Source organism: Mustelus asterias, chromosome 26 (genome assembly GCF_964213995.1).
Source record: "Mustelus asterias chromosome 26, sMusAst1.hap1.1, whole genome shotgun sequence".
Taxonomy (NCBI): domain Eukaryota; kingdom Metazoa; phylum Chordata; class Chondrichthyes; order Carcharhiniformes; family Triakidae; genus Mustelus; species Mustelus asterias.
The window spans coordinates 45,772,589-45,795,940 of record NC_135826.1 but is presented as its reverse complement, the minus strand read 5'-3'; the positions used below and the strand labels follow the sequence as shown (position 1 = coordinate 45,795,940).

The 23,352-nt window shown below is 44.1% G+C and overlaps 1 protein-coding gene across 1 annotated transcript in view; it reads left to right on the top strand.

Annotated features, from left to right (window-relative positions):
• The window catches only part of LOC144479668 (semaphorin-4E-like), a 98,022-nt gene extending 75,141 nt beyond the window's left edge, over nucleotides 1–22,881 (top strand). Inside the window, exons 8-15 of the mRNA XM_078198665.1 lie at nucleotides 5,653–5,801; nucleotides 8,899–9,074; nucleotides 11,416–11,572; nucleotides 12,951–13,173; nucleotides 18,356–18,471; nucleotides 18,584–18,750; nucleotides 18,937–18,989; nucleotides 21,981–22,881. Of these exons, the coding sequence (XP_078054791.1) occupies nucleotides 5,653–5,801; nucleotides 8,899–9,074; nucleotides 11,416–11,572; nucleotides 12,951–13,173; nucleotides 18,356–18,471; nucleotides 18,584–18,750; nucleotides 18,937–18,989; nucleotides 21,981–22,759 (1,820 nt within the window). The 3' untranslated portion in view covers nucleotides 22,760–22,881. The remainder of the gene's footprint in view (nucleotides 1–5,652; nucleotides 5,802–8,898; nucleotides 9,075–11,415; nucleotides 11,573–12,950; nucleotides 13,174–18,355; nucleotides 18,472–18,583; nucleotides 18,751–18,936; nucleotides 18,990–21,980) is intronic.
• The last annotated feature ends 471 nt before the right edge of the window (nucleotides 22,882–23,352 follow it).

The following is a 23,352-nucleotide window of genomic DNA, read 5'->3' as shown; positions in this document are numbered from 1 at the left end:
TATGGGCCAAATGCGGGCAATTGGGATTAGCTTACGGGTTTTTTTTTAAAAAGGGCAAGTTGGGCCGAAGGGCCTGTTTCCATGTAAACCTCTATGACTCTGTGTCTTCTTTACATTGGTGGTAACCTCTGGCGTTTTCGTCTTTCCACTAACATCATTGGTGGTTGGTTTGACCTGCTTTGATGTAGGCACTTGAGTTGTCTCAGTGCCTGATCTGGAGGTGAGGTGTTGCTTTCCTCAGCATTGTCCATTGGTGCCAGGGTTGTAGGAAAGTTCAAGTTACAACTTTGTAAGTTTGAGCCTGGATTCTTCACATGTTCCAATTCTGACAAATCTGTTCTTCCAGCCAACAACTGGTCGGAATGTTTGCTCCAGGCAATGTCATCTCTGGTCTGGACAGTATGAAATACAGGTTCAGTCCGTGCAAGGGTTGTGGCAGGAACCTATTTCTCTCCTGTGGAGTAATTCCTAGCCATAACTCTATGTCCTTGGCGGGAAACACTATGCTTTGCTTTGCTTTCCCGCCATTCCATTTGTTCTTGCTGTTGAATTTCTTGAGGTATCAACAGGTCAAACGTAGTTGTCTCTTCATCATTAGTAATGCAGGAGAGGTCTTGATCATTGAATGGGCGACATTCCCATACATTAGTAGGAATTTATTAACATGTTTAATCAGCAAGCCGTGTTCTATTGTTGCTCTCAAGGTATGTTTCATTGTTTGGACGAAACATTCTGCTAGTCCATTGGTAGCAGGATGATGCAGTGTGGACTCAATATGTTGAATACCATTCTCTTGCAAGAAACTTTCAAACTTTCGTGAGACAAGTTGTTCAGGGAATCCAAACCGACTATATGTACTTCTCCTAGCTTCATGATAGTCTTCTCCGATTACCTAGATTTCATCACAGCAACTCTGGCCATTTTATGTTAGCATTGGCTGCTACCAAGAACATGTGTCCCTCAAAAGGTCCTGCAAAATCCATGTGCACTCGTTGCCAAGCCGCTTCAGGCCATCCCCATGGATGCACTGGTGCTAAGGGTGGCAGGTTTCTTATCTCTGCACAGGAAGAACATGCTCTGGCTTTCTCTTCAATTTCTGCATCCAATCCAGACCACTAGAAATAACTCCTCGCTATTTCCTTCATGTGTACGATTCCACAATAGCCCTCATGTAACTTCTCTAACACTCGCTTTCTCAATGGTAGTGGAACGATCACTCTGAGTCACCATAGAAGACATCCTGACTCTACTGACCGCTCCAATCTCCTGGAGCAGTACAGCTTCAGGTTAGGTGCTAGTTCTGAGGTTTTCCCTTGTAGTACCATATAAATCGCTTGAGAGTATCGGATCGCTTCAAGTATGCTCCCTCGCTTGTCTAGGTTAAAAGAGCCATCAGCATAAGTATTGTGGGAGCAGCATAAACTGCTGTGATCTGCAGCAAAGAACATGTTCAGCCTCAGAGTGGACACGGGCGCTGATTGGACAGTCACTCATGTGAGACATGGCTGTTGCTATGGCTCGGGTGGATGGTGATTGAACATAGATCCCTGAGTGTCAGTGCTCAGAAACACGACCTCCAAAGAGAAATACGAGCTCCTTAACATTCGTGACCAAAAGGCACATTCAGTGCCTGTCCTGTGAGTTAGCGAGTGTGAATCATGATCAGTGCCAAATAAAAAGGAGGAACATCGGAAGCGACGCCCTGGAGGATTAACCATTATGGCGGGACTTCGAGTCCAGGACTCGGAGACATTGGAACAAAACCCATCGGGGGAAGAGTTCGATAACCTCGCCTCGCCGCGGGTAATATCTAAGTCCAGCTGTAGGCTTTCTACCTTTTGTAGAACAAAGTTTTTTTTTATATGGGGAGCTTTTGATACCTGTTATATGATGGTTTGGATTATTTGTGTAACTCTTTGTGGAAGAAAGTTTTGATACTTTGTGCACTAGGGTTGTGATACCTTTTGTAGTGAAGTTTAATACTTTTGTGGTAGCTTGATAAAGTGCAATAACCTGAGAATCTGAATCTTCATTCATAGCGTCGGTTGACCCAAGTCTGAGGTGCAACAAGAGGTGACTGGTGTATTGTCTACTTGTTCAAAGTGGAAGATATTCCCACAATGAGTAGTCTGATGAACTACCTGGTCGCAGTAATCTTGAAAGTCCATCCTCATTACCATGTAGACTTGATTGTCAATATTCAATGGTATAGGTATGTGCAGACAAAAATTTTGTAAAGGTCCTTTTACTCCACACAGACGGGTCTCGGATGTCGCTGGTAACTGTGGGTGTCTCTGTCCTACTGGTGTTCAACCCACAACCCGGAAGTGTCACACTGGGACATTTATACAAAAACAAGAAGAATCCTAGACCCCTCCTCAACCTTTACCTAATTGGGAGATTTCTGAAGGCTGAAAGAATATACTCACCATTCCTCAGATCATTTTAAAAACGAAAGTCCTTGCTATTGCTGAGAAAATAGTGATGTCTTGCCTTGCTGCTGGATCTCCCTTGTTCTTTCCTCTGCCACGAAGTAATTGTGATGTGGAGATGCCGGCGTTGGACTGGGGTAAACACAGTAAGAGTTTTAACAACACCAGGTTAAAGTCCAACAGGTTTATTTGGTAGCAAATACCATAAGCTTTTCGGAGCAGCGCTCCGAAAGCTTATGGTATTTGCTACCAAATAAACCTGTTGGACTTTAACCTGGTGTTGTTAAAACTCTTACGAAGTAATTGTCCAGCTGGACACCTGAATTCACTCCTTTCCGACATCATGCAACTCTCCTGCACTGTTCTTCACAGAACTCCTTGCCGAGTTAACTGCTGAAAGATCAACCACCTCTTCCCTTGTGTCCTCTTGGCCAGAGTTTGATATTTTTTGAAAGGCAGTTCCCTTAATCAAATTAGCTGACTCCTCCCATCAGTCAGTTTCAAAACAATGGGGTGCAAAGTGCTTACAGGATGAAACTGATTTGATCAGTTTCAATGACAAAGAGTCCAAACTGTTTTAGGAGTCCAAATTGCTAAGTGTCCCAAGGTAGTTTCCTGCAACTGCTAAATGCTTTCCCATTAGTGGAGGCATTATTCTATATAGCTGGGGTAAAACTCGTTATCATTTCCATTGTCTCTCCTGTAGTTGGTCAGGGCTATCGACACCCCTCTGCATAATCTTGTCAGATAGTTTTGCCATGACTCATGGCCCCCTTTGTTCACTCTTTGGATGGTCTGGTGGTGTTGTATATTCCGATGTCTGGTTTGCAGCCATTTTGCTTGAATGTAACCTTTTAAAATAATACTGTCTTTAAAATGTCCGTTGTTCCACTTGAAATTGGCCATGTTGTATCAGGTTTAATATAATGTCCGTGTATCCTATGGAGTTCATCCAAATGATGGATTTGCTGCATCTTACACCATGTAGACTTGATTGTCAACATTTAATGGTATAAGTATGTGCAGACAAAAGCAATGCTTATTGCTGCATTCTGCTTGCTGCAAGTGATGGAAATCCCTTGTGTGGTCCAAAAATGGTAGTTAATGGACGATGGTCCCATCAATAAGGTAAATTCTCTCCTGTACAGGAACTGATGGAACTTCTTTACTCCAAAGATAATCCCTAATCCTTCCCTTTTGATCTGTACATCTGTAGTTACTTTCAGTCTTGTTTGATTTGATTTATTATTGTCACATGTATTAGTATATAGTGAAAAGTATTGTTTCTTGCATGCTAAACAAAGCATATCGTTCATAGAGAAGGAAAGGAGAGAGTGCAGAATGTAGTGTTACAGTCATAGCTAGGGTGTAGAGAAAGACCAGTTTAATGTGAAGTAGGTCCATTCAAAAGTCTGACGGCAGCAGGGAAGAAGCTGTTCTTGAGTCGGTTGGTACGTGTCCTCAGACTTTTTTATTTTTTTCCCCGACGGAAGAAGATGGAAGAGAGTAAGTCAGGGGTCCTTAATTATGCTGGCTGCTTTTCTGAGGCAGCGGGAAATGTAGACAGTGTCAATGGGTGGGAGGCTGGTTTGTGTGATGGACTGGGCTTTGTTCACGACCCTTTGTAGTTTCTTGCGGTCTTGGGCAGAGCAGGAGCCATACCAAGCTGTGCTACAACCAGAAAAAATGCTTTCTATGGTGCATCTGTAAAAATTGGTGAGAGTCGTAGTAGACATGCCAAATTTCCTTAGTCTTCTGAGAAAGTAGGTGGGCTTTCTTACCAATAGCATTAGCATGGAGGGACTAGGACAGGTTATTGGTGATCTGGACACCTATAAACTTGAAGCTCTCGGCCATTTCTACTTCGTCCCCATTGATGTAGACAGGGGCATGTCCTTCACCACGCTTCCTGAAGCCGATGACTATCTCCTTCATTTTGTTGACATTGAGGGAGAGATTATTGTCGTCATACCATCCTACCAGATCCTGTACTTCTTTCCTGTACTCATCTCGTCATTGTTTGAGATCTGATTCACTGTGGTGGTGTCATCAGCAAACTTGAAAATCGAGTTGGAGGGGAATTTGGCCACACAGTCATAGGTGCATAAGGAGTAGAGTAAGGGGCTGAGAACACAGCTTTGTTATACACCGGTGTTGAGGATGATCGTGGAGGTGGTGTTGCCTATCCTTACTGATTGCGGCCTGTGGGTTAGGAAGTTCAGGATCCAGTCGCAGCGGGAGGAGCCGAGTCCTAGGCCACGGAGTTTGGAAATGAGTTTTGTAGGAATGATGGTGTTGAAGGCTGAGCAGTAGTCAATAATAGGACTCTGTTCAAGATTCTTGGGACATGGAGAGCTAAAACAAGGAAGCTTTATTTACAGGTGTGTGCTTTCTTATTTGGCTGCTGCTTCTCTGCCTGTTTCCCGTGCTAGTGACTTGTGACATCACTTCCGGGGATTACATGAATACATTGGGCTGGACTTTCCGCTGCACTCGCCCCAAAACCAGAAAATCCCACCCGAGGTCAACGGACCTTTCCATGGTCTGCCCCTCCAACCGCTAGGATTCCCAAGACGAGCAGAATGGGAAAATTTGCCTCTTTGACACAACAGAGTTTCAGCAAACTAATAAAGATTAATACAAATACATAACAGCTCCCTAGCTCGCATATCAATGACCGCGAAACTGCTCAGAATCATTCACTAATGGTTGTGAGAGAGACCCAATGATGACTGTTCTAACCATTGGTTTTCCTTTCATGTGGGAAGGTACCTCGCCCTTGTATTTGACACGTGGAATGCACTGAGATTGAAAATTTAACAAAGTAATGAAATCAAATCTACTTCACATTATTGCCCAGTTTGTAACTTTGTGAAATCACCTCTCAGCTCATTAATCAAATTTATATCAATAATTAACATGGATTTTACAAACACAATACTTCCTTTGGACTGAACCAGAAGCTGTAAGAAAAATATCATGATGAAAGTAGGCTAATATTTATCCACTCTGCGTATTATTGGTGTCATAATTCATCATTTTTAATCAGTTTGACCTTTTGAAGAGTTGTTTCAAAAAAACATGTTTCTCTTGTGTACCGTTGAATTCTTACCTCCACAATATTATCAACTTATGGTGCTGACTCCAGATTTCCTACTTGGTGCTGATCATTTTCTCTATTAAATTGAGCACTTCTTTATTTACTTTTTCTTTTAAACAGAGCCTAATTTTGTTCATTTGGATGTGGTGCGAGAGAGCGAAAATGATGCTGATGGGAATGATAAGATTTACCTTTTCTTCAGTGAAACGGCTGTCGAGTTTGAATTCTACAACAAGCTAGTGGTTTCAAGAATTGCTCGAGTGTGTAAGGTAGGTACTGATACCGGGCACTCTGCAAAATTCTGTGGCGGTTCAATTTTATTGTGGTTTATTTATGTGAGAGGCGCAGAAAGTGGTAAAGTGCTACAGGAAGCTCCACCTTGAACTTCCACCTCGGGACGCTCGGTTCAAATTGAGCCCAGACTGAGGATAGATGTCTCTTCAGTCAGCTGTAGGTATATACAATATGAAAAAAGTTAGTGCCGTTTAATTCAAGTGTGGATCCACAACATTTAAACTGCCCCTAGCTGAACATTATTGCTGCTAATCATCCAGAATGTGGGACAGGGGAGAGAGCACCAGTGTACATAGAACAAAGACCGATTTTTGAGTTTGAATCATAGAATCATAGAAACCCTACAGTGCAGAAGGAGGCCATTTGGCCCATCGAGTCTGCACCGACCACAATCCCACCCCACATATTTACCCGCTAATCCCTCTAACCTACACATCCCAGGACTCTAAGGGGCAATTTTTAACCTGGCCAATCAACTTAACCCGCACATCTTTGGACTGTGGGAGGAAACCGGAGCACCCGGAGGAAACCCACGCAGACACGAGGAGAATGTGCAAACTCCACACAGACAGTGACCCGAGCCGGGAATCGAACCCAGGACCCTGGAGCTGTGAAGCAGCAGTGCTAACCACTGTGCTACCGTGCCACCCTATTTGGTTTGAATGAGAAAATCATTATTCAGTATATAATCTTTCTGTATAAGATCTGAGAATATTTCTTGAATGCTCAACTCCCTATTGTTAAAATCCCTTCCTTTGTGGCAGGAACTTTGCTGCATTCTGGGGGGGTTTATGTTTGTGACGCTTCTGTATGTTCCCAATCTCAATGATCAATCTGAAATAGCCGAACACAGTGGCAGAATACAATAAGTGGCTTTCTTTTTGGAGTGGCACAGAGGCACAGTGGTTGGCACTGCTGCCTCACAGTGGCCGGGGACACGGGTCACGGTCTGTGTTGAGTTTGCACATTCTCCCCGTGTCTGCGTGGGTTTCCTTCGGGTGCTCTGGTTTCCTCTCTCAGTCCAAAGATTGACCATGCTAAATTGATCCTCGTGTTAGGGGAATTAGCAGGGTAAATATGTGCGGTTATGGGAAAAGGGCCTGGGTGGGATTGTGGTTGGTGCAGACTTGATGGGCCAAATGGCCTCCTTCTGCGCTGTAGGGGTTCTATGAACAGCGGAGAATATTGGCAGCTATGCACAAAAGGCTAGCTACAAACATTAGGCAGTCCTAACAAAATCAGACAATTCATCCTTCGTGTACTGTGGGAAACTGCAGGTCTGCAGTCTGGCTCCACAACCACATTAGAATGCACAATAGATGGCTCTATGCACGCAAGAAATCGCCATCTTCAATAGTGAAGGGAAACCAACTGCAACAAATATCCTTCCCATTAATTGTACAACAGTCATCTTTTTTTAAAAAAGCACAAAGCATCTTGTAGTTGTTGCATAACTCCCTGGTAGAGTGATTTAAACCTCATAGTAATCTTAAATCCAAACATTGCTCTTATTATGTTTACTAGCAGTGCAAGTAATCTTACAATAGGCCCACCAGGAGGGTGGGGAGGAAATGGTGGATGTCGTGGGCCTTGTCTCTTGAGAAGACTATCTCCTGTTGCCAGAGATTAAGTAATACTAGAGGTTGAAATCAAGAAAAAGCACATTCACTTTCCCACCAACTAAAAGGAACTGAATTGATTGTATGTGTTCCAAAAAAAAAGTATTCTAACCACTCAATACAACTGGCCATTACAAACCGTTTTCAAGTTATTTGCTTAGTTATATTAAACTAGATTGTAAAAGGGTGACTGAATTTACTTTTATCAAAACAAAGTGCTGAAAATACATAGGAGATCAGTCATTAACTGAAAACTACTAACCGAAGGTTAACATTGAGTTGGCGCCCTTTGTCAGAGTAGTCTGCACATCGCCAAGTTCCACACTGGGTGGTATTTTTCCCACCAAACCAAATGGGGAGCTCTTCCAATTTCTCTTAAAGCAGGAGTGGGGAAATGTTGCATGTGCTGTTAACACCCAGCCCAAGACTGGCAGCAGATGTTTAGTTTATTTTATTAGTGTCACAAGTAGGCTTACATTAACACTGCAATGAAGTTACTGTGAAAATCCCCTAGTCGCCACACTCTGACACCTGATAGGGTACACTGAGGGGCCATTTAGCATGGCCAATGCACCTAACCAGCACTCTTTCGGACTTGTGGGAGGAAACCAGAGCACCCGGAGGAAACCCACATAGACATAGGGAGAACGTGCAGACACCCAAGCCGGGAATCTCACCCGGGTCCCTGGCGCTGTGAGGCAGCAGTGCTAACCACTGTGCCACCATGCCATCCACAGATGTTTGTGGAGGGTTTAAAATTACCAGTTGGATCCCCAACCTGCAGCCATCATAATTCTTACACCAGAAAGATGTTTGTATGGCACATGGTCTCCTCTCTGCCGAACGCAGCCTCAGCTTGCTGCTTCCTTCATCATCTTATTTATATCAGGATCCCACAGTGTATCTGGGAAATCCATGGTTTGACAAACACAAGAGTGCAATGAAGGTGAGACTGCCAACTGCAGTAAGTTGTTGCTTTTCAGAGCACACTTTGTAAGCCAAGGAAAAGAAAAGAAGAACTTGTGTTTATACAGCACCTTTCATGACCTGGGGACTTGCCAAAACTTTTTACAGCCAGTGAAGTCCTTTATTGAAGTGTAGTCACTGTTGTAGGGTAGGAAAGGAGCAGAAATACTCCCCAACCGTTCAGGGAAGCCTCTGGTCCTCTCTGCCAAACGCAGCCTCAGCTTGCTGCTTCCTTTGACAACACAACCCCCACACCAAGCCCTGATCTTTCCCTCCCACTTTCTGTGCTTTGTTTTTGAATCCTCTTTCATTCTTTCTTTCTTCCTCCTCCTCTCTCTCCACCCCCTTCTCCCCCCCCCCCCCCCCACCAATCACCCTATGCCATTGACAGAGACCTTGTAGTTGGATATCGGGATATCCACTCCTCCGGATGTAGGACATCTTAAGTGAGTTTCTGTTGATGCACGGCTATTCCTTTGTATTTTAGGGTGATCGAGGTGGCCAGCGGACTCTTCAGAGGAAGTGGACCACCTTCCTGAAAGCCAGTCTACTGTGTTCTTCTCCTGACTTAAACTTTCCATTTAACATCATACAAGATGTTTTTATACTGAGGACATCGAACTGGAGGAACAGTATTTTCTACGCAGTTTTTATTCCGCAGTGGTAAGGATAAACAGAACTGCATACTTGCAATCCAAAAAATGATGTTATCCAAGTTTTTGTAATCCTAGTTCTGTAATTGAAGTTTAAAGACGAGAGTTCCCCCAGATGGTTCTATTTCCTCAACAGATGTTTTTGCCTTTTTAACTTTTGTTTTCTGGACTAGGCGATAGCGTACACTAGATATATTGTTGATAAAGATGTTGAACAGTTTTATTTAATACTTCATAAAAAGAGGCATTTCACATTGACTATGCAGGATATTCTTGGCACTTGTAATTTAGTGTCATTTATGCAGTTTTATAAAAGATTGGCTTTTTCATTTTTTTGTGCCCCCCTTTTAAGAAAAAGTCGCAGTCCTATTGGGGTACATTCACCGGTATCTTGCGCAAATTATCTTTGTCTCTGTTGTGAGATGAAGATATTCAGGTTGAAATTCTCCCGCAGGAATCGTAGCAGGCATGACAGAAATTTCGGCGGACCAATCCAAGGTCCATGGAGCTCAGGCGGGAATTTCCAGTCTTGGGGCACGCACGGCCAGATATTTCCGCCCTCAGCATCAATGGGCTATTCAAATACAAAGGGCAACACAATCCAGCCCAGTCCTGTTCTCGCAGACACTGGGGGCGATTCACCCATCCCGCTGCGCTAATCGGGAGACCGGCAGTGCAGGGCCACTGCGCATGTGCCAATCACGGCACTGACATATTGGCGCGTGTGCAGTGGCCTGCTCAGCACTATGCTGCTGGCCCCCCGGGCGGGAATAGGCCTCGCCCACTGATTTTTAATAATATACACGTTAGTGACCTCTGCGGTGCACAGCAGTGCTAACCACTGTGCTACCGTGCCGCCCTGAGGAAGCACTGGGAAGAAAGTGGCATTCCGGAAACCATACACAGAGTGCGGGAGATTCTCCTCTGAACTCCCACTGAAAAAAACAACGTGAATACGCCAGTTTTCACGTGAATTCGACACTTAGAATTTTTTTGGAAGAATTCCGGCCGTAGTTTCCACCTGGAGTCACTGAATAGAGATCGCTGTCAGAAATGGTGGAAATGTTGTTTTATCTCTCTTCCCCTCCTCACTACTGTCCCCATGGACAGTCATGCTAGTTTATTACCCAAATAGTGCCTTGACTAAGGTTAGTTAAATCAGTACAGTTGGAGAATTGAATATGAAATCTGCTGGTCTCCTTAGCTTATTGTGAAAGAAGAGTTGATATATCATCATTGTTAACAAAGTCAAATGACATTCATAGCAAAGGAAAAGTTTACGTCTCTCCTGCAGGTAATAACCAGTACGGTGGGTTATGGTTTCCGGAATGCCTCTTTCTTCCCAGTGCTTCCTCAGGGCGGCACGGTAGCACAGTGGTTAGCACTGCTGCTTCACAGCTCCAGGGTCCCGGGTTCGATTCCCGGCTCGGGTCACTGTCTGTGTGGAGTTTGCACATTCTTCTCGTGTCTGCGTGGGTTTCCTCCGGGTGCTCCGGTTTCCTCCCACAGTCCAAAGATGTGTGGGTTAGGTTGATTAGCCAGGTTAAAAATTGCCCCTTAGAGTCCTGGGATGCGTAGGTTAGAGGGATTAGCGGGTAAATGTGTGGGGTGGGATTGTGGTCGGTGCAGACTCGATGGGCCGAATGGCCTCCTTCTGCACTGTAGGGTTTCTATGATTTCTATGAGGTGGTTGTTCTCCTTATGTGAACTAAGCAATGAATGTGAGCAGCATTTTAACTATGAGGGATTCACAATCAAATCAGATTTTGTCTTCACCTGATAGCCACAAGTATTTTTTCAGAATGGAATCCCTAGCTGTGATCGTTCTTTGTATTTTTCTCTCAACATCCAAGCTGACAGGATAAGGCCTTGCACCCCATCCTGGGTTTGATCTGAACTTAATCTTAGCCAAAAGGCCGAGAAGCGTGAGGATAAAGTTTTAATTAATTCATGGAATGTGGGTATCGCTGGCTGCGCCAGCATTTATTGCCTATCCCTGAGGGCATTTAAGAGTCAACCACACTGCTGTGGGTCTAGAGTCACATGTAAGCCAGACCAGGTAAGGGCAGTAGATTTACTTCCCTAAAGCAGATTAATGAACCAGATGGATTTTTATGACAATCGACAATGGTTTCACGGTCATCATTAGATTTTTATTTCCAGACCTTTATTGAATTCAAATTTCACCATCTGCCGTGGTGGGATTCAAACCCGTGTGCCCCGAGCATTACCCTGGGTCTTTGGATTACTAGTCTCGTGACAATACCACTATGCCACCACCTCCCAAATGTTAGTGTTCATCATTATTGTCCAGTGAAAAAAGCAGTAATTCAAAAATCTTATTTACATAGGGGAAAACAGGACATTTCTGCAGTTTGTGCCTTTAGGATGGCAAAAATTCAGGAAGTATTTGATGAAGGGAAATACAAGTCATCTGTGACAGTAGAACAGTCTCGAGTCAAATGGGTCTTGTACAGTGGAACAGTCCCCAGTCCTCGTCCAGGAGCTGTAAGTATTAAAACTTCCCTCTAAAAGATATTAAGTCTTCAAAATAACCCAGAGCTGCTGTATTTTTCCAAGTTTTCCACTCAAACTTTTTTCATTCTATCAGTTTTTAAGTTTACTACAAGGTCACCCAGATGGCAAAATAGACTCGGACTTTGAGCTATTGATCATGAATCATCATTATATGTGATTTCTTCCCCTGTTAAGTTTTCTCCTCCTCCAAAAGGTACTGATTCACGCTGGAGGATAATTTCATAAGTGGCGGAAAACCCCCATCCCCCTCCCCCAACCGCAATGCTTTGATTAACTGGAATCCTGAGTAAATGTCACTTCATGAAGGCAAATCTAAGTTCTGTCTTCAACTGAGATTCTTATGCAAGCACATTTCGGCTGGAGTCACTAAATAATTATAAGGTACTGCAATCCTGGTAATTGTATACCCCTCTGAAGCACAATAGCGTAATGTTATTGTCCCCACTATTCATTCAGCTGAAATCAGCTATCTCAGCATAGAGCAGGGAAACCTTTGTTTTTGATAGTGTGGAGTCCCCTAAAGTGTTCTGAAATAGAAGCTCCTCTTGATTGTTGTACCCAGGATAATAGGATTCAATGAACTGTGTTGCCTCCCCTGGAGTGTGTGGTAATTTGTGGTTTAAAGGTCTGAACTACATAAAACAGGTACACAAAAAATGTAAATTTCATAAAGCATTTTGAACAGAGATTATTTTAGCAGATTTCCGTAAGGATTCTCATTTATTAAGAATTTCAGAAAGCTGTTTCCCCGATCACCGAAACTCTAAATGTGCCAAATCCCACGGGGCAGGGAGAGGTTTGATCACCAAGTGAGCAAAGGGACATTCCATGTACCCCGCTACTCCCATGATGATTTCTGAACATTATCCGATAACTCCTAATATGCAGTTCAAGTGTGTGATTGTTGCATGAGGACAGGGTTTGTGCTCAGTTTGTGATGGTTCCACAGTTAAATAGCCTGCCAGAATTTGGTGTCTGGGCTCCTGCGTGAGGCGAAATAACTCTGCTAGTACTTGTGAAACTTACCTCTGGCTTGAATTCTCATCTTTGGGAGAGGAAGCAAGAAAACTGTGAAGAGACAAAAAGGAATATATCTGTCGGCAGTAGATGTATAATAACAGCAAAATACCCCTCTGCTGAAGGGTCAAATTGACTCAAAACGTTGCCTCTATTCTCTCTCCACAAATTCTGTTAGACCTGCTGGGAGTTTTCAGCATTTTCTGTTTTTGTGGCAGTAGATGTATCTCAGTTTTAATAAATAACGTCAATAAATGTTATCTCCAGAAGTTCAGTGCTCATAACATTTGACAGCCCAGTTAACACACAATTTCATTTCTCTCTTTCTTAGTGCATCAACAGTAACATCCGTAAGGATGGATTCAAGACTTCTCTCGATCTGCCAGATAGAACACTCCAGTTTGTAAAGGATCATCCTTTAATGGATGATCTCGTAACTCCTATCAACAATCAACCAAAGTTAATTAAAGAGGGAGCAAAGTACACCCAGATTGTTGTAGACAGAGTTGTTGCTGCCAATCAGAAAGAATATGATGTAATTTTTCTAGGAACGGGTAAAATATTTTCTTTGCACGTACTCTACTGTCAAGAATCTCTGCTTTACACAAGGTTAAATTTACACTACCTTATTTTTAAACTGTTCCATCATAGGAAAGGGCTATCACACTGTGGACCAACTGTCTCCTTAGAAAGTGAGGCTTACAAAAGATTAAACTAGTTCACAAAGAAGCTATGCCGAATAATTTGAGAAATGTTTCCACTGTGCCTGATACGTAATCTATAGTAATTGATAGTTTATATTGAACTCCAAGGCAGTGATTCACTTAAGTGAATCAAGCTGTATTATTTGAGCGTATATGAAACACCCGACAATAAGGAAGTAACTCCTAGATGGCTGTACTTGTATCCACCAAGATATGAGATGCAAATGCTAGAGAATTAAATATTTCCCCATTCTTAGAAACCTATTTTAATCATTAAACACGCCTGATTTAGGAATAGAATGGCTACTATCCAGTGCCATACCCTTCTTTCAAGCCTCACTGAACCAGTATGATCCACACTAAATATCTTTGTGATCTTACTAATAGATCACTATTTACTAAATTTGTGTTGTGGTCCACTCTTATTCATTTTTCATGGCCTGTGTGTTTGGCACCTTTTAATGATTTTTAACTCTTCCTTTTAGGGATTAGGATCCAAGTTACCCATGAAGAGAGAGCCACAAAATTCCACTGGAAATATAACAGTGCAGAAGGTGGCCATTAGGCCCATCGTGTCTGCACTGGCTCTCTAATTGAGTATTATGACTCTGCCATTTCCTCTGCCTCTATTCCTCTGCCTTTTCCCCATATCTCTAGAAACATTGGGGGCGATTCTCCCAAAAAAGTGCTGGATTCGCTGGAAAACTAGTGTAAATCACGATTGTTTTTTCAGTGGAAGTTCACATTCGAATCTTGCACACTCTGTGCAATGCACAAGTCACAATCGTGAATATTTTTAAAAGCTTGGAGGGCGGGGCCTTTCACGCTGGAGACTGGCAATTCCGAGCCTCTGCGCATGTGTAGTGGCTCCGATCTGTCATCCTCCCGATTGCTGGCCAGCTCAATCGTGACCCCCACAAGCATTCCCAGGCCAGCCCCACCCTGCCGCCACCCAGCAGTGACGATCCTTTCCCCCCCCCCCCACCACACAGGAGGCAGACCACCACCAGCCCCCACCCCCCCACTCGCTGACCTCCCTCCTGTCCCGACTGATTCCCATGCAGAGTGGTAGCGGGACACTCACTGATCGCCTCTAGGCCCCGCCCCCTTGGCACTATCCGATGGCAGTGCCAAGGTGCCCCCTGGGCATAGGCACTTTGCCCCTTGGGCAGTGCCGGGGGGACAGGTTGGCACTGTCAGGGTGCCCATGCCCAAGGGGCACCCCATCCCCCCCGCCACCCGACCCCTGGAGGCAGGGCCCCGATTACCCCCTCCTTCGCTCCAGCGAGGCTTCCCACTACGTCCCCGAAGGTGGGGAGCTAGTCTGAACCCTGTCGGAGTGAAATTGTACTGATGGAATGGGAGATGCTAACAGGCCTGGAGACTTCAGTCCGAGGCCTATTAATTACATTAAAATAAGATTTAAATAATTTCCCTGCTGTTCCCACCGGTTTCCAACATGGTCCCGACCGCACCGGATATCCGGCGCTCAGAGATGCGTGCACAGCGACAACACATGCGTGAATTCCGTGAATCGGCCCACACGTGATTCTCCCGGCCCCCATTGTTTCTATTTAAATAATCTAATGCTCTCTTGAAAGCCTCGATTGAACCTGGCCCCACCACACTTCCAGGCAGTGCATTCCAGACCCAAACCATTCATTGTTTGAAAAAGATTTTTCTCACAACACATTTCTTTCATTTGATTTCACTTTAAATCTGCACCCTCTTATTCTTGATGCTTTTACAATGGGGAATAGTTTCTTCATATCTATTCTGTCAAATCCCCTCATGGTTTTGAACATCTCTATCAAATCTACAATTGAAACCAAAGAGCCTCCTTAAGCTCCACCCTTTTCCTGGCAACATATCCTGCTTTGGCTCATCCTCAAACTGATCTAGAATCATAGAATCCTACAGTGCAGAAGGAGGCCATTAGGCCCATCGAGCCTGTGCTGACAACAATCCCACCCAGGCCCTATCCCTGTAACCCCGCATATTTACCCTGCCAATCCCCCTGACACTAAGGGACAATTTAGCATTGTTCATATATTCAACAACTTCAAACCATGAACTGTAGCCTTCATTTTGCTTTTTCTTTCTCAAGTACCAGTCTGCACTTTGTTCTTGTGGTTTTGCTTTTAGTCAGTGCTATTTTTCAATCTGCCATTTACACCTACTCTGAACTAATGCCTTGTGTCTTTAATGCTCTATCTTTACCACTCCCTTTACTTGGTGTTCCATTACATCTTTGGTTTTTAATCTCCCTGCCCTCTAACCTACCCTTGACCTTCCCTTTTGACCCTCGCCCCTTTTGCAACAGCAAAAATCCCATCACATTTTTACTTTTCTTCTGTACCGAAGAGTCATATTGACTTGAAATGTTAACTCATAGAATCCCTACAGTGCAGAAGGAGGTCTATCAAGCCTGCACCAACAATTCCACCCAGGCCCTATCCCTGTAACCACACGTATTTATCCTGGTAATCCTCCTGGCACTAATGGTCAATTTAGGACTGCCAATCAACTTAACCTGCACATCTTTGGATTGTGGGAGAAAATCAGGGCACCCGGAGGAAGCCCACGTAGACACAGGGAGAACGTGCAGACTACACAGTCTCCCGAGGTTGGAATTCAACCCGCGTCCCTAGTGCTGTGAGGCATCAGTGCTAACCACTGTTGCCAGTGTGCTGCCATTTCTACCTGTTTCTATTTCCACAGATGTTATCAGACTGGTTGAGTATTTCCAGGACTTTCTGTTTTTCTTTCAGATTGCCAACATGTGCAGTATTTTGCTTTCATTTTAGTTGGGTTGCAAAACCCTTTTTATTTGAAGCTGTTCCAGGTTCTGGCTGTGAGTGTATTGCTCTTGAGTGCTGGTGATTCAAAACCTCAAACCTAATTTTTAAAGATTTGACCTTTGTTTTGTCAACATTGCATATATTTTGTATAAAGTGAGCACCATAAGTTTGGAAATCCTATTGGACAACACAGGCCTAGAAGGAAATGGGATTAATACTCAATCTCAGTTCATGAGATTTGTGAAATCCCTTGAAAGGGGCGGCACGGTGGCACAGTGGTTAGCATTGTTGCCTCACAGTGCCAGGAACCCAGGTTCGATTCCCTGCTTGGGTCACTGTCTGTGTGGAGTTTGCACGTTTTCCCCGTGTCTGCGTGGGTTTCCTCCGGGTGCTCTGGTTTCCTCCCACAGTCCAAAGATGTGCAGGTTAGGTGGATTGACCATGCTAAATTGCCCCTTCGTGTCAGGGGCACTAACTAGAGTAACTGTTTAAGAAAGGGAGTAGAAATGACCCTGGTAATTATAGACCGGTTAGTCTTACTTCGGTGGTTGGTAAATTGATGGAATAGGTCCTTAGGGATGGGATTTACGAACATTTAGAAAGATGCGGATTAATCCGGGATAGTCAGCACGGATTCGTGAAGGGCAAGTCGTGCCTCACAAATTTGATTGAATTTTTTGAGGAGGTAACTAAGTGTGTTGATGAAGGTAGGGCAGTTGATGTCATATACATGGATTTTAGGAAGGCGTTTGATAAGGTCCCCCATGGTCGGCTTATGATGAGAGTGAGGAGGTGTGGGATAGAGGGAAAGTTGGCCGATTGGATAGGTAACTGGCTGTCTGATCGAAGACAGAGGGTGGTGGTGGATGGAAATTTTTCGGATTGGAGGCAGGTTGCTAGCGGAGTGCCACAGGGATCAGTGCTTGGTCCTCTGCTCTTTGTGATTTTTATTAATGACTTAGAGGAGGGGGCTGAAGGGTGAATCAGTAAATTTGCTGATGACACCAAGATTGGTGGAGTAGTGGATGAGGTGGAGGGTTGTTGTAGGCTGCAAAGAGACATAGATAGGATGCAAAGCTGGGCTGAAAAATGGCAAATGGAGTTTAACCCTGATAAATGTGAGGTGATTCATTTTGGTAGGACTAATTTAAATGTGGATTACAGGGTCAAAGGTAGGGTTCTGAAGACTGTGGAGGAACAGAGAGATCTTGGGGTCCATATCCACATCTCTAAAGGTTGCCACTCAAGTGGATAGATCTGTGAAGAAGGCCTATAGTGTGTTAGCTTTTATTAACAGGGGGTGGGAGTTTAAGAGCCGTGGGGTTACGCTGCAACTGTACAGGACCTTGGTGAGACCACATTTGGAATATTGTGTGCAGTTCTGGTCACCTCACTATAAGAAGGATGTGGAAGCGCTGGAAAGAGTGCAGAGGAGATTTACCAGGATGCTGCCTGGTTTGGAGGGTAGGTCTTATGAGGAAAGGTTGAGGGAGCTAGGGCTGTTCTCTCTGGAGTGGAGGAGGCTGAGGGGAGACTTAATAGAGGTTTATAAAATGATGAAGGGGATAGATAGAGTGAATGTTCAAAGACTATTTCCTCGGGTGGATGGAGCTATTACAAGGGGGCATAACTATAGGGTTCGTGGTGGGAGATATAGGAAGGATATCAGAGGTAGGTTCTTTACGCAGAGCGTGGTTGGGGTGTGGAATGGACTGCCTGCAGTGATAGTGGAGTCAGACACTTTAGGAACATTTAAGCGGTTATTGGATAGGCACATGGAACACACCAGGATGATAGGGAGTGGGATAGCTTGATCTTGGTTTCAGATAAAGCTCGGCACAACATCGTGGACCGAAGGGCCTGTTCTGTGCTGTACTGTACTGTTCTATGTTCTAAATGCATGGGGCGTTGGAGATGGGGCCTGGGTGGGATTTTGGCCGATGAATGGGCCGAATGGCCTCCTTCTGCACTGTAGGATTCTATGTAGATCCTGCGGCAAGGTGAGAGAGGAAAGTTTCACCAAACCCAAGAAATGAAAGGACAGTTTCCTAATACACTACACCATTCTAGATCCTCTATGTTTGAATTTTAAACAGTCTCCGATTTTATTATGTGCCAGTGGAATGAATTAATTAGCATAGTTTCTGGAAAATAGCATGAACATTCATAATCATATATATTGCAAAACCTTATTTAAAACTTGCCCATCAAAGCCATACTTTCTTTTTCAGATAGTGGATACCTACACAAGGCCCTCAGCTTGAAGACAGAAATGTTTATCATTGAGCAGGTGCAGATCTTTATTTCTGCAGAACCAGTGCAAAATCTACAGCTTTCTTCAAAAAGGGTAAAATAAGTCTAAAGTCAAATGCATTTTTCTTTTGTGAATTCTGTTACTTTGAACGTGGATTTTGTTATATAACGTATCCATTTCAGAACTGTCATTCTATTTCTCCTAGGGTCAGTTATATGTTGGATCCCCGTCACAGGTAGTACAAATGCCCGTCGCTGTTTGCACTCAGTACGTTAACTGTTGGGACTGTGTGCTGGCAAGAGACCCTTATTGTGCATGGGACAAAACCGCAAGCCAGTGTGTTGTCATTTCAAACAAAAATACTAAACTGCAGTAAGTAAACCATGCAACAATATGAGTACATTTGAAGCAGATGTTTAAATGTGTCATCATTTGAAAGCATTTGGCTGTTTACTGATAGGGTCAGGACAGCTAAGCTGCACATTTTTCGTTCATTTATTGAGATCGTTATTTGCCAGCAGTGTTTTTGATCTCCATTTTAACTTTTGCATTCCTTAGGAACTTAATTCAGAATATAGAGAATGGAGATGCTTCAGCATGCCCCAGCCATGGTACGTTTCCTGTTTACAGCTTTAATCCTGCGTTGTTTTCTTCTCCTTTTCACCTTTCCCCTTCTCCCCATCTACCAGGTTTCCTCTAAAATTCAAACTTGTTGTTTTGACATATTCTGCTGCTTATTTCACAAAGATGTCCTGTATTTAGAATAACAGATTCTATTGGATGCACTGGCTAAACCTAAGGGTGCATTTTTTTGAACAGAAATTGGGTATCCCCTGAAATGAGAATGCTGCCCTCTGCTTGAGTGATCTACGCTCCTGTTACGTGAGGTTTTCAGGAAAGGAGTCCATCTGTGATCCTAAGTAGATTGAGACCAGTTTCACTGATGCACCATTGATTACTCAAAGACTCGTTGTTGCGAAACAACAGGCTTTTATTAACAAAGAACTGAAGCACTCCCAAACCGATAGCTAATCCGAACTGAGGCAAAAGGGGCAGAGAGCAGCCACCTTTATACCCCGAGGAGGGCGGAGCCCCGGATTGAGGCAGCAAGGGCGTGTCCAGGCATATCCCATAAACTATCACATAAACAGACAACTACAGTGGTTCACCACATTCACATCTTTCATTCGTTTTAGAGCTCTGGGACATTGTGAAATACACCTCGCCCTCACCAGAAACGCACAGTCTCTATCGTGCAAGGCAACTGGATAATGAAACTAATTAGAACTGAGGGAAAGTAACTGAGCAAGTCAGATTGCACTCCTTTTTTTGGCACCGAATTGCAGAGGCCCGAAATGAATTTACCTCCATTCACATACTATTTTCAACTATTTTCTGTATACCTACAATTACCTGAGTGTGGTATCAATAAATCCTAGCAAAACTGGAATCAGTGGGTATCAGGGGGCAAACACTCTGCTGGTTGAAGTCATACCTGGTATATAGGAAGATGGTTGTGATTGTGGAGGGTCAGTCATCTCAGCTCCAGAACATCTCTGCAGGAGTCCCTCAGGGTAGTGTCCTAGGCCCAACAATCTTCAGCTGCTTCATTAATGACCTTCCCTCCGTCGTAAGGTCAGAAGTGGGGATGTTCGCCAATGTTCAGCACCACCCGCAACTTCTCAGATACTGAAGCAGTCCACGTTCAGGTGCAACAAGATCTGGACAATATCCAGGCTTGGGCTGACAAGTGGCAAGTAACGTTCGTGCCACACAAATGCCAGGCAATGACCATCACCAATAAGAGACACTCTAACCACCACCCCTTGACATTCAATGGTGTTACCATCACTGAATCCCCTACTGTCAAAATCCTTGGGGTTACCATTGACCAGAAACTCAACTGGACTCACCACATAAACACAGTGGCTACAAGAGCAGGTCAGAGGCTAGGAATACTGCGGCAAGTAACTCGCCTCCTGATTCCCCAGAGCTTATCCACCATCTACAAGGCACAAATCAGGAGTGTGATGGAATACTCGCCACTTGCCTGGATGGTTGCAGCTCCACTTGATTGGTATCACATCCACTCCCTCCACCACCGACGCTCAGTAGCATCAGTGTGTACTATCTACAAGATGCATTGCAGCAATTCACAAAAGATCCTTAGACAACACCTTCCAAACCCACGACCACTTCCATCTCGAAGGACAAGGGCGGCAGATGCATGGGAATGCCACCACCTGCAAGTTCTCCCCCAAGCCACTCATCATCCTGACTTGGAAATACATTGCCGTTCCTTCACAGTCACTGGGTCAAAATCCTGGAATTCCCTCCCTAACGGCAGTGTGGGTCAACCCACAGAACATGGACTGCAGCGATTCAAGAAGGCAGCTCACCACCACCTTCTCAAGGGCAACTAGGGATGGCCAATAAATACTGGCCAGCCAGCGACGCCCATGACCCACGATTGAATAAAAAAATACTATTTTCTCCCTCCCTAACAGCAATGTAGCTGCACCTCTACACCACATGGACTGCAGTGGTTCAAGAAGGTCACCATTTTCTTGAGAGCAAATGAGGATGAACGACAAATGCTGGCCTTGCCAGCAGCATTCATATCTCATTCAAAATAGAATGGTGCATTAATCAATTGGAAGCCTAGCCAGCGATGTCTACATCCAGTACAATTATATACGTTTTAAAATGAATTGTTGGGGAATAACAAACGAGTAAAGTTGGGTGGGTATGAGATCAACATAGTGTAAATTATGCAATTTAACCACTGACTTTGTAGATGCACGCAGTAGCCAGACGAGTTGAACTTTTCTGAGCTCGCTGAATGAACAGTGCTGTTTAGTTGTGCCACTTTTCAAGCTGTTTTTACTGATTGGTGTGGGTATGTTTCTCATGGTTTTTGTTGCAGCTTGGGAATCACAAGTTAGATTGTTCAGTCTAAGGACTGTCATGGGTACATTGAGCTACAGGAATGGCCAACTTTTAAAACCCAATAAGAAGTTGAAACTCTCTTAATGGCTTCAGTGCCCTTAGGCTAAGGAAGGATAGAATCAGATAGGATTCCTGCTGCAGATTGTTAACTAGTGGCCACCATTGGGGCACATGTGCCCCCTGCATAGACAATTGCCCGTAAAAATGTAGATTAGACAAATGCTAATATAACTCTATAGTAGAATCATAGAATCCCTACAGAGCAGAAAGAGGCCTTTTGGCCATCAAGTCTGCACTGATCACAATCCCCATGACCCCACTTATTTACCCTGCAAACCCCCTGAAACTAAGGGGCAATTTAGTATGGCCAATCAACCTAACCCGCATATCTTGTGGGAGGAAACCGGAGCACCCGGAAGAAACCCACGCAGACACGGGGAGAACGTGCAAACTCCACACACACAGTCACCCAAACCAGAAATCGAATCCAGGTCCCTGGCGCTGTGAGGCAGCAGTGCTAACCCCTGTGCCACCTCAAAAGTGGATGCGTAGTCGGCAGAAAGTAGTTTCCATTTTTTAAATTTCTAATTATTTAAACAGTAATACTATTTCTGATTTTAACATTTACACTGTGTTTCTGTTTTTTCATTCAGACAACTTTGAAACACAAACCCGGATGATTATTCCTGGAAACAACCTGGTGTTGGATTGCAGTTCTGTATCTAACTTGGCTCATGTGAGGTGGCTACTAAATAAAAAAGTGATTCCAGCAGCAAATTCAAAATACCTTCATTTCGGTGATGGGCTGTTAATACTTAATGTTTCTGCAGCAGACGAAGGACAGTACGACTGCCAGTCTGTTGAAACCATGGCTGGGAAGCTATTTGCGCAAGTCACGGCAAGATACCTCCTCCGTTCTGTTCACACGGGTCAACAGTCAATTCCAACCAAGGCACTTGTTGGTGCGAAGTTTACAAATTCCATTGTGCCAACCTCAACAAACAAAACTGTTCACGTTGGTAACTTGCCGATGACACAGAATTACTTTCAGACTGAATTTACATTAAAGGGTCTCCTCGTACTCTTCGTCATGTTGTTTATACTTCTCCTGGCATGGAATCTTTATAAGGGACATGTGCCAGTGCCGCTGCGAGTGTTGAGAAATGGAAATACCCGAAGAACATCGTCGACCCTTCTGAACAACTCGGTGCAGCAATTGGAGGGGAAACCACCGTCGCCTAAACTCCCTCCGCCGGAAGGCAAGCTCGGCAACCTCCCACATACCAGCATTGCCATTGAAAGCTCGGGCAAGAAGAACAGCAACAATAACTCCATCCTACCAGAGAACGCTAACTCCAGCTGTTCTAGGCCATTGTTTGTCCTTGATGAGTTAGAATATATTGACGCCGATCAGACTGAATCGAAAGCGTGAGCCTAAAGAAAAGTAATTGATGTTGAGGAGAATTCCTCATGGTGTGAAATGCTATGCAAGAGCAGTCAGGTAATGCAGGAGGACCTTTCCCCTCTCCTAACCTTTCCATTGTCCTTGACAACCTCACACAGATTCTTCTGAAAGGAGCTGCTCTATCGGCACTGATAATGATGTGGGAGAATAAGGTATAGATTCAATAACAGACCAAAGACTATCAGAAATCCTATGCAAGGGTGCGGTAATCTACTTTATGTATATTTCCCCCCAAGAAAAGAGAGAATGTTCTTTATATCCTTTTATATTAAAAAAAACCCTGCAAGTTAAAATTATGAAGGGTTTGTATTGGAAAGGTACTATAGGTTAACTTGATGATTCAGCACTCCCAGCAAGGAAACCGTAATTGAATGTACTGTGGATTGGCAATAAGGGTACAATTCCCTAATTCTCTGACCCACATTCCTGTGTGTAGCTGTCCTCTGGGAGCATGGGATCACTGAATTTTCCCTTTGTGTTCTCTGATACTTATGCTGCTGTGCTTCAATCTTACTCTGTTCCATTTCATTTGTGCTGTTGTATGTGGTAGTGGAATATTG